General features: G+C 41.3%; 1 protein-coding gene across 1 annotated transcript; it reads right to left on the bottom strand.

The window, feature by feature from the left end:
• Positions 1-384: 384 nt before the first annotated feature.
• On the bottom strand, positions 385-11422 carry LOC144054820 (uncharacterized). The gene is made up of 11 exons (XM_077570146.1): positions 11399-11422; positions 9217-9931; positions 7929-8369; positions 4910-5350; positions 4471-4785; positions 4171-4382; positions 2751-2902; positions 2329-2571; positions 681-840; positions 499-574; positions 385-404 (listed from the first exon to the last, which is right to left on the bottom strand). The coding sequence occupies exons 1-11, from the start codon at positions 11420-11422 to the stop codon at positions 385-387; spliced, it is 2799 nt and encodes a 932-aa protein (XP_077426272.1).
• Positions 11423-11961: the final 539 nt, after the last annotated feature.

Raw genomic sequence — 11961 nt, 5'->3', positions numbered from 1 at the left:
TGATTTGTTGATTATTATTAGACAGAGATTGTCACTGACAAAAGGAAGAAATTGTTATGCGGCGACAGCACAGTGGGATTTGTGGTTAACACGTCTGCCTCTCAGTCAGGAGATCCGAGTCCAATCTCTGTTGAAACATCTCATTGTGGAGTTTGCATTTTCTTCCCATGTTGAGTGGATCTTCTCTGGATTCTTCAGTTCCCCGTACCCCTCCCACATCCAAAAAACACCTTCTCATTTTAATGAATAAGCCATAGGTTTGAATTAAATTATGAATGATTGTTGATTGTTGCTCAGTCAGCTGGCTCATCTTTTTTTCTTTTCTTTTTATTTACTATTTGATATCACTTAATCAAAAACAAGATGTCATTGTTTGACAGGATGTCACTTAGATGATTTATCCCCTGAAAATAAAAAAGGAAAGAGGGAGAAAATGTCTTTATTATTTCTATTTTGTCAACATACTGTATAGTCTGATACCTGAGTGAGTATGCTTACAAGTGATTGGGCCAATAGTGATTGGCTTCATTGGAGCAGAGGTTGACACAGAGCGGTGTGCTCTCCTTGTGCAATGCTACGTGGTGGAAGTAAGTGAAAATCCATAGGAGAACGTTAGAGTTGGTTAAGCAATAATTGACATAGAGCAATGTGAATCAAATAGAATGCAGTTTATTACTCACCGGAATACAAGAGTGCCTCCTTTGGTCACACAGGCTGATACTGCAGTGGAGGTAAAGATCACGGTATTCCCCTTGAAGCAGGAAGAACAAGGCAGCGAAACGAGCCCGGAGGGATGAGCCACTCTCAGCTATGGACACTTGTTGGCGGTCACTGGGACATCTAATACCATCAAGGGGAGATCAATGGTTATCATCACCTTTGAAATGCATGATTTTAGCATTCACACATACGTTATCCAGATTCTTTCTTATTAATATTCTCTTCACTTTTTGTCCTCTTTCTACTCCCACATAATACATCTGATTTACACCGTTCCAACTTCAACATGTTCCAAAATGTCACGCCTCTCAAGCTATAATTTTTTTCAACTCACATAATATTTTTCCCCACAATTTAATTAATATTTTACATAAAAAATGTCCCCATTCGTTTATATTGGGACAGACATGCAACTTTCTTCAGTAAGTCAGTAAATACCACTCATCATCAGTCCTTGGTGTTTGATTTTGTTGCGGTGGCGCAGATGATAAAGTGCATTGTCCCGTAACCAAGCGGTCGGGGGTCCAGATCACAAGTGTATATTGAAATGTGTTCATTTCCACAAGACACTAAAGGATCTGCATGAAATGTGTTGCTTAACTCATTCAATCCTAGCCATTTTCAGTGAAGCAATCACCTTCGCTCCCGCCTGTTTTACTGGACTTTGACTGATTTTGCAAGGCCCACAGAATATTATGTTCTACTGCTACAAAAACAAGGAACCTACCAAAAGAAAGCTTAGAGTCTCTTCTTTCATCAGGAAAAAAAAGTATATTTCTATCTGTTTCCGTGTTTCAGCAATTAGCATTAGAATATAGCTAAGTTTCATCATTTTTCACAAATGTATTTCAAACTGTGGACAAAACAACTTTTTTTTCAACATGGCCCTGGTTGATCTCTTATACTGTGCTGCCACCTTTGCTTCAACCGTTCTCTTTAGTTCAGAGGCTGCATCAAAGCCTTCTGTATGCTCTAGCATAACAAAACTAAGTATAAATAAGTCTTTGGGACACTTAAAAATAGAACGTATTTATAATTTTTTGGGGAGCAAATTAGTTTTTAATCACATAAATGTGGTCTAAACCCATAAAATCCACATAATATGTAATGGGTTTTGTATTCCACATTATTCGATACAATTATGTGGTGTTTTAAGAAGCAAAAAAGTCCAAAGTTAATAGTCCAGAGGTTAGAGCTGATGCCTAGTGTGTGGGAGACCCAGGTTTGAGACCTGGTTGCAGTACATTTTAGTCCAATTTCATATAATAATCATTGCCCAATTATTTAACATCCATATTCCGTGTCATTTTTTCATGTCATTCTTTTTCAATATCAATCCAGATTTTCAATGACAACATTCACTCCACATTGTACAATAACAACTTTGTATTATTCCACATTATTCAACTAAGCAATGTTTCAAGCTTTTTGACAAGTCAGATCTGGTTAGGGCAGAAGACTAGCGCGTGGGAAACCAGGGTTCGTATCGCGGTTGGAGCAGACTTTAGTCAAAGTTCAATTTCATATAATAATGATAATTTCTCCAGAAATTGCACAGGTCTAGTTCTACTGTACAGTCATTCCTAATGAGCAGAGCCAGACACCTACTTGTTTTGGATGAGAGAGTATTGCTCAGGATGGTCAGGGTTTGAGGAGTGAGAGGCGAAGCAGTCCTCCAAAACAACTGCCAAGCTGGGATCTGTCTTCTCAACAGAGACCCCCACATACAATGGGGAGCCCACTTGAAGGACCACCATACCAGCTGAATAAGGCTCTGTATAACTGGAGTTGCGGTACAGGACCATGGACGCGCTGGCTTTGTCACCCGAGCCAACAATTGCACCATCCAGACTGTCAAGAAAAAGCACATGTTATCATCAACCTACTGTAGGTCATAGTTTCTACTCTCATGGATAATTATAATGTTATTTTAAATGATTTTTTTTAACCTATTTGCTTCACTTGATACTAAGTTAGTATAGTACAATACTACTTATTTGACAATGGCTATCGTTGTGACAACTACTTACGCAAGGAATGGTCTGACAGCCAAATTCAATCTGCTGTCTGCGTCCAGGGGATAGGCACATGAGAAAGGAAGTCTCCGAGCAGGGGAGAAAGATGTGTTGCTCAATGGGTAGATAAATAAACTGTTGGAGTAGACGGCGTGTGTTCGGTTGGTCTGAAAGACAGAAAATGGTTGGGATAAACACCACTTTCTGTTGAAATGTTGATGTTGAAATGTGATACGATTTGATCCCGAATCCAATGCAAATGTAGCATATGAGGGTGGGTGTTGTGTTCCAGAAAATGTTGAATATATTGTATCGAAATTAGAAGAATGAAAAATTGCCAATAATTTAATGCAATTTTAAAGAGGAAGTCAACACAAAAATTGTCTTGAGAATAACGTGTTCTATATGCACCTACTGGTCTAAACACTGCATTCTGATTAATATTGCATTTGTGGAATATGAGTAGCACAATCTAGTTGTTTTTATCTATCTCAGGAGGCAGCCATTTTGCCACCTGCTGTCGAGTAAAAATGGCATTCCAGTTGCACAGGGCTCAGCTAGCAACCAATCACAGTTCAGCTTCAGAAAACAGGCGACCCGCGATTGGTCATTACCTGCTACTTAACTCCACAAACGCAATGTTAATCAGAATGCCGTGTTTAGACTAATTAGCCCGACAACGCGGCCCAACTTCAAAGTCCACTAAGGCTATTTGCACTGCCGTCGATGTATTACAGTATTTGGTGAACTTTATTTTGAAGTAAGCCGTGTTACATCGAGTATGTTTCCAGCTTCCTTGGCATGTCTGAATTACGGTGTCGGGACAAGAGACAGAAAAAAAAAATCTAATCTAATTTCACCCCAAGTTGCCGGCTGCGCGAACGCCCGCTGCTCATTGGTGGGCTGTTTTCACGCTCGTTCCTGGTTGGCTGCTTCCTTGAGGTTGCGTTTTGAATGTTGTGTTTACAAATAGCAATGGACAAATTCAGATTTTAAATCTGTTTGCAAGCTTCTCAAAGTACGCTGCGAGCGAGCTACCAGTTGGAAAAGCCTCCCCTAGAGGTATGTAAACTTATGAGCACAACTGTATGTTACCCTTCGCCACTAGTTAGCAGACAGACAGTTGTGACTATAACACATTTTGGTTACAGTGCTCAAAATAAACAAGTACTGCACTCATGACTTTCAGAATAAATATTTTCTATGGCATTCTGTTAAAACTTCCCAAAAGGTTGGCAATTTGTCGAAAATGAGATTTAAATCAAGATACCTGTGGACAACATTCATTACTTGGTGTGAAGTTGAGGTATGTACTTTAGTAAACTGTATAATCATACATGACATCTACTTAAGCAGAGTTGTAGAAGGCATTTTAAATAAATGGGACCTAAAATAAACGTGTCAAGGTGTCGTGTTTTTTGGGGGGGTGGCTTACCGTCAGCGTGTTTCCGCAGGCATCGGCCTTTGCGTCGGCCTCGTACCACACGACATCACCTTGCACTCGGACCCATGAACAGTTACGGACTGCCAGGTTGCCAGAGAATGCGTTGTAACCAGCACTTGTTATGCTAACTGAATCAAGGCCCACTTGGATTTTGTTAGGGTCACAAATAAGGTGAGAAGGTCTGAGTGAAGGTTCTTCTTCATCTAAACAAAAAATATATGGGTTATTTACTTTCATTGTTTAAATGTAATTATGCCAAAACTTTATTTAATAAAAATATATAAAAGCTACCTTCACATATAACACTGGCATCCTCCCTGTGAACACAGTTGTGTTTCCCAAATCCAAGATGTCTGCAGCTTGTTATGGAAGTTTCATTTCCGTAACAACGGACATCATCCAACCAGATGGGTCCACTGCCCTGTCCAAAAGCTGCACTGTGCAGTGCTGAACGAGCCCTGCCGCAGTCCAACTGTCTACACACCACCTTGGCATTGGTGAGGTCCCATATGTCGTCACACACGGTACCCCATTGGCCATTGTGGTAGACCTCAACTCGTCCAGCACAGCGGTTGTCAGAGTTGACCAGCCTCACGGGTGAAGCAGCTAACACAACAACACGTTTACTGTACGATTCATGAAAATTCATCCAACTGAAAAAAAATATCTCATCATGTATATAGTTAGCGAACCTATACACTGTATCGTAATTGCTTCCTTTAGTTCTTACCTTCACAAATCACTCCAGCATCCTCATGGTGACCACAGTTGTGCAATCCGATTCCTCGGTGGCTGCACTCGCCCAGCTTTGCTTCACTTCCGGTGCATTCGACGTTGTCCAACCAAATGGGCCCTGTGCCCTGCCCAAATTGAGCATACTTGAGGGCTGCCAGGGCCCTACCGCAGCCTAACTGCCTGCACACCACCTGTGCGTGCTTCAGGTCCCAGATGTCATCGCACACGGTTCCCCACTGTCCACGGTGGAAGATTTCCACTCTGCCGGAGCAGGAAGTGTTTCCACCATTAGCCAGACGGACCTCCCCCTCAGCTATGTCTACTGGGAGCTCAGGTGTTGTTTGTGGGAGTTCCTGTGTTGTTTGTCCAACTTCTGCCACTTGGCCGGTTGTATGAAATCCAGGTGTTGGTGTAGAATAACCATTTCCATTGACCTCTGAAAAAAAGAGTTTTGTTGTAAGTAGATGTTTTCAAGAACAAGTGGACATTTACATCAAATGACTGAGTGATATTATACTTATACTATACTACAGTGGTTCTTAACCTGGGTTCGATTGAACCCCAGGGGATCCATGAGTCAGTCCTAGGGGTTCGTCAGAGGTCAAGACACATAGCCGACTCAAATGATTTGTGATGATACGCCCTGCTTGGCCATGATTGGCTGCAGGTGATCACGCTACAGTGCTTGGCCTATCTGTGCTGCAGGTAATTTGGTGCGCTCAGTAGTCGACTTGCGGCTGTTATATTTTCTTGATTATTGTTATCCCTTCATACTAGTCGAGCACAAAAAAACAAAGCAAGTGGTCGGACAAAAATGTGGAATATGAATTCACATGTATAATAGGGGTGTGGAAAATAATCGATATGAATGGATGCATCGATGCGCACATGCACGATGCGAGTGCATCGGCTTATTCACTGGGTATCGATGTAATTGACGTGTGAAATCTAGATTCATCTTGATGCGTTGGCGGGTATCGGTAAAATTGGATGCAAGCGCCGTTTTATTCATTGTAAACTTCATCCCATATGCTGTTCCCCAAAATCCCGGGGTGCAGTGAATGCACCATGCGGAAGCCGTGAGGCACCCACAGTACACTAGCAAAACAACATGGACGTCCGAGCGAGCAGCAGCGAGGAGGATTATATATGTAATGCACCTGCAATGTTTAAATCATATGTTTGGAAACACTACGGATTCGCAAAAAAAGACGGAAAGCTTGACAAAACGTCCGTCATTTGCAAAGAATGCCGCGTGAAGAAGCCGTACAACGGCAGCATGACAAACATGCAGACCCACTTAAAAAGGATACACCACATCACTAACAAGTGTACCGCCGCCTCCCCGTCTAGTTCCTCGTCGGTCACCGGAGATGGACTAAGCAAATTAGGTCAGGATCAGAAAAGTTTCGCTTCTTATTTTGGGGGTCCTCTCGCAGTAAACTCTGACCGTGCAATGGCTATAACTAAAGCCATTGCTTACTTCATATGTAAGTGTTCAGCACAGCAGGTGACATTATAACAGCAGAGCGCAGTCGGCTTTCTCCTGAACATGTAGACCAACTAATCTTCCTGAAAAAAACCCTGAAGCAACACCATATGAAATCCATCACAAAGTGAGGTGTTGACAGTGAGTGGTATTTGCAGAAAGAAGTTCTTTTCTTTTTAATTCTTATGAACATTTTGTAATGAGAGACTCAGTGAGAGTAGTCTGTGTTTGCACTACAGCAGCAGCTGTGAGTTTCAGATGCCAAATTGTTTACATTTGATTTAAACAAAATCCAATTGTGAAAGGGTATAAGTTGTTTTGCACTTTCTGCTCCTTAATACTGTATTAGCCTACCTCACAGTGAGTTCATATAAGCAGTATGTTTTGCAGACAGGAATATGAACAAACATTGATTGCACTATTGTGTCACTTTAAGTTACTCATTGAGTGTTTTTAAGATGGCAAAAACTGCACTTTTGTTCAATCGACTGCCTATGAAGAATAAAGCCAGTAGTTTTGTACTACTATACTGAATTTCATTTTTTTTAATATATTTTTTTCATTTTCCCCTTTGCTTATTTGCATCATGTTGAATCGCATCAAATTGCATCATATTGTATCGGATCGCATTGATTTGAATTAAATGATTATCGTATCGCATCGTGAAGACGGTGAATCGCATCGCATCGTCCCATCCATCCATCCATTTTCTTGCCCGCTTTTTCCTCACAAGGGTCGCGGGGGTGCTGGAGCCTATCCCAGCTGGCTTCGGGCAGTAGGCGGGATACACCCTGAACTGGTTGCCAGCCAATCGCAGGGCACACAGAGACGAACAACCACACTCACATTCACACCTAGGGACAATTTGGAGTGTTAAATTAACCTGCCATGCATGTTTTTGGAATGTGGGAGGAAACCGGAGTACCCGGTGAAAACCCACGCAAGCACGGGGAGAACATGCAAACTCCACCCAGGAAGGCCGAAGCCCGGACTCGATCTCACGTCCTCTGCACTGGGAGGCGGACGTGCTAACCAGTCAGCTGCCGCATCGCATCGTATCGCCAGAAAATTCCATGTATTGTTAAAGTATCGTATCGCTGGCAGTGCATCGAGATGCGTATCGAATCGTCCTCAGTGCTGAGATTCACACCCCTAATGTATAATGGAGTGTATGGTGTTCCACAGGGTACAATTCTGGGGCCTCTGCTGTTTTCATTGTATCTGCTGTCCCTGGGTTCCACCTTAAGAAAACACCAATGGTTGATTTAAAGTACTGTATAATATATATATTGGTGAGGTCCCATATGTCGTCACACACGGTACCCCATTGGCCATTGTGGTAGACCTCAACTCGTCCAGCACAGCGGTTGTCAGAGTTGACCAGCCTCACGGGTGAAGCAGCTAACACAACAACACTTTTACTGTACGATTCCTGAAAATTCATCCAACTGAAAAAAAAAATCTCATCATGTATATAGTTAGCAAACCTATACACTGTATCGTAATTGCTTCCTTTAGTTCTTACCTTCACAAATCACTCCAGCATCCTCATGGTGACCACAGTTGTGCAATCCGATTCCTCGGTGGCTGCACTCGCCCAGCTTTGCTTCACTTCCGGTGCATCCGACGTTGTCCAACCAAATGGGCCCGGTGCCCTGCCCAAATTGAGCATACTTGAGGGCTGCCACGGCCCTACCGCAGCCTTGCTGCCTGCACACCACCTGTGCGTGCTTCAGGTCCCAGATGTCATCGCACACGGTTCCCCACTGTCCACGGTGGAAGATTTCCACTCTGCCGGAGCAGGAAGTGTTTCCACCATTAGCCAGACGGACCTCCCCCTCAGCTATGTCTACTGGGAGCTCAGGTGTTGTTTGTGGGAGTTCCTGTGTTGTTTGTCCAACTTCTGCCACTTGGCCGGTTGTATGAAATCCAGGTGTTGGTGTAGAATAACCATTTCCATTGACCTCTGAAAAAAAGAGTTTTGTTGTAAGTAGATGTTTTCAAGAACAAGTGGACATTTACATCAAATGACTGAGTGATATTATACTTATACTATAACTACAGTGGTTCTTAACCTGGGTTCGATTGAACCCCAGGGGATCCATGAGTCAGTCCTAGGGGTTCGTCAGAGGTCAAGACACATACCCGACTCAAATGATTTGTGATGATACGCTCCGCTTGGCCATGATTGGCTGCAGGTGATCACGCCACATTGCTTGGCCTATCTGTGCTGTAGTGAATTTGGTGCGCCCAGTAGTCGACTTGCGGCTGTTATATTTTCGTTATTATTGTTATCCCTTCATACTAGTCGAGCACAAAAAAACTAAAATGTGGAATATGAATTCACATGTAAAATGGAGCGTATGGTGTTCCACAAGGTTCAATTCTGGGGCCTCTGCTTTTTTCATTGTATCTGCTGTCCCTTTGTTCCACCTTAAGAAAACACCAATGGTTGTTTTGAAGTACTGTATAATGTATAGACTTGAGTTGAGTGATGGGAGTCAGTGTCTTAACTGCATGATTTGCAATGCCAAGTTGAGCAATTCTAGTCCAGCGCGGCTATCTAGCAAAACTAAAGGAACACTTCCTTAAGCTGCATGGAGAGTGGGAATACAAGAACTCAACACTTTCTGAACACAAGGTGAAGAGAGCCAGATTTGATGAAAACCCGGCCTATATCTATGTCTTAAATTAGAAAACAAAACAATAAATCATATTTTATTTTTCAATAAAGAAGGGTTCGGTGAATGCGCATAGGAAACCACTGCTATAAGGTTTATATCTGAGAGTAAAAAGTTTCAATGGAGCAGTACCTGCACAGTAACCAAATCGGCATGTGGATGGCTTCACAAGTTTGTACACGTAGTAGCTGCTAGCTGCTGTAGGACAAAGCTTGACATGGATGTTGTGTGAAGGAAAATGGCAGCATTCTCCTTCCCACGCATTGCACACAGAACGAGTTGCAATCACGTTCGACTGTGTGGGATGAGGTTGTGTTATCCACAGAGGTGCATGGGTTCCGCACATGTTTTCAGCGATGCATCTCTCAGGAATGCGTGCACTGTCGTGCCCCAGAAACAAGCGATACCAGCCATTCCACTCAACATTTCGGTCACATCTTGCCTGGTTGGAATTGTTGTACCGAAACTGTGTCGAACGCCAGTCATCATCCAGCACTGTGTAGGTCTGACAGGGGTCAGTACATCTGTTTCCAATGCAGTCCATGCCTGATGGACAAACTGTGTCTCCACAGCTGAACTGGACCGATTGTGAAGAAATTCCGGATCTGGAGAGTGAGGCAGGCTTTAGGCATTCGTAAGAGCCCGGTGTGTTTTGGCAATCCAGAGGTGCCGCGCATGGTGGGTCAGGGAGCGAACACTCGTCAGTGTCCACGCAGCCTCCGCCAGGTGCCCACTCATAACCGTGGCTGCAACAAGAGCCATCGCTACAGGCGAAGGTATTGTAACACGTCAGACCGTATTTATGTCCATCGCTTAAGGTGCTCACGTTCAGATCTTTTGCCCTGATCTGTATGTGAAAATGTGGTTTCTCCCAGCTGAAGACATACTCATAAAACTACTGGGAAATGCAGCAGCACACTAGTGAAGAACAAGAGAAATTGACAGTGAAGCGTGTGAGCACATTGGTCGGAGTGAAGGAATGGAAAAATGGTGAAAAAGGGAGGAAAGAGGTCAAGAAGAGAAGACCCCATATGATTTGACATGTTTTTTAGTACTGTACGTTCCAGTAGTAAATGAGGACATTTAGAGTTTTTTTCTTCTTCCAGATTTATGTTAAGTATATAAGACAAAGAGTAGCGAGGTCATCATATTTCATCTGTTGCCACCTACGTCTGTTAAAAAAATAAATGTTTTTTTTTTAAGAAGTGATGCAGACATTGTTTTTTGTTTTTTTGCCAACAACATCTGTTTTTGTCAACCTCTCAGACCTCTGTCAACTCCGACAGATGTATGTTTTTGTTGTCCTCCTTTTTACATTTTATGTATTTAATTTATTAATGGACTGTTTGATCTACAAACCTTATACTAACATTCTTATACTAAAATTAAAAATAAATCATGAAAAGTCAGACTTTGAGAAATATGTTTTTTCAGAAAAGTTTGAAATCACAATACAAGTTTATGTAGGCTACTGTATTTATGACATCAAAGTTGACACAAATCAAGTTCTAAACTTAAATATGACTATTTTGGCAAAAAGTGTTTATATATGTAGAACCTGTGCCTTTACAAGGTTAGGTAGCTAAGACTTTTCTACACAAATACATGCAAATCCCAAAAATACCAGCTGCCATTTAAAAAATGATTTTTAAAACCTCTTTGTCCCTTACCTTTCTCTCTCTCTCTCTCTCTCTCTCTCTCTCTCTCTCTCTCTCTCTCTCTCTCTCTCTCTATATATATATATATATATTGCCGTTGTCCGTGCTGACTGTGTCCAAGTTACAGATTTCCATTGTTTTTCATTTTTGAAATATTGCATGAGGATTTTGCCATATTCTTTTTGAAAACACCCTGTAGTGCCCCAAATACACTATTTCTGTTCGTTTATCATTTATTAATGAATCCTGAATCAATTCAAATGGGTTACTAATTGTACATTTGTCATAGGACATGTCATAGTCCAAAAAATGAATAATCCAATTTGATCACAATGGTAAGTAGTTTTATTTAGTTATAGATTTATTAATTTTTTAGTCAACCAAAAATGCAATGGAAACACTTCCTTTTCAAGATAGTTTTCTTCCTTGACTCAGGAATTACACCTTTGCAAAACTTACTTGAAACTCAGGGATATATTTTAACTCCTATTACGTTGTAATTTGTAATATCGTTGCAATAAATTCGAAAATTAATTTTAGATATTTGGAGCTGATTCAGGTTTTTCCATCTGTCAGCGTTCTACACTGCTTATCCCGTTCAGGCGATTCATGCTTACAAACATCCAGAGAGGAATGTCGCAAGAAAGCTTCTTTACTTGAACATCCGTGCATCCCTCCATTTTCTATATCTGGTAACGTGGTATAGATACAGTAAGTAGAAGAAAATTGCTTGCAAAAAAATGTTGCTCGTTTTTTGTGCTTTGTCACAATCATGTGTCTGAGCTCTTGATACTGAAATCTTTGACCAAAGTTTGAGTTTTGCTTTATCAATATTGAGTATATGTTGTAGTATGTACATTTTTGTGTGGACATTATTTCTAAATGTCAAAATATGACAATTTATAAATATAATATATATATAATATTACAATTTTATATATATATAATATTATAATTTTAATTATAATTATAATTTAAAAATAAAACTATTTTCTGCCAGAAAAGAAAAGACCAACATAAAGATTTTGGTGTGATTATATAAAAATGGTATACATACCTGAAATTGTTCCAGTGTCGAGCAGCAGGATTAGGAGCAATAACAGCCCTCCCGACCTCCTCATGATGCACCACACACACAAGTTGCTGAAAGACAATTCTCAGAGTTAGACAGATTGATTGCAAATCAATCCTAACATTTTTCTTAATTTTCCAGAAAAAT

Source organism: Vanacampus margaritifer, chromosome 7 (genome assembly GCF_051991255.1).
Source record: "Vanacampus margaritifer isolate UIUO_Vmar chromosome 7, RoL_Vmar_1.0, whole genome shotgun sequence".
NCBI classification, from domain to species: Eukaryota; Metazoa; Chordata; class Actinopteri; order Syngnathiformes; family Syngnathidae; genus Vanacampus; species Vanacampus margaritifer.
Note: the sequence above shows the minus strand (reverse complement) of the source record. Positions and strands in the feature narration are given on the sequence as shown.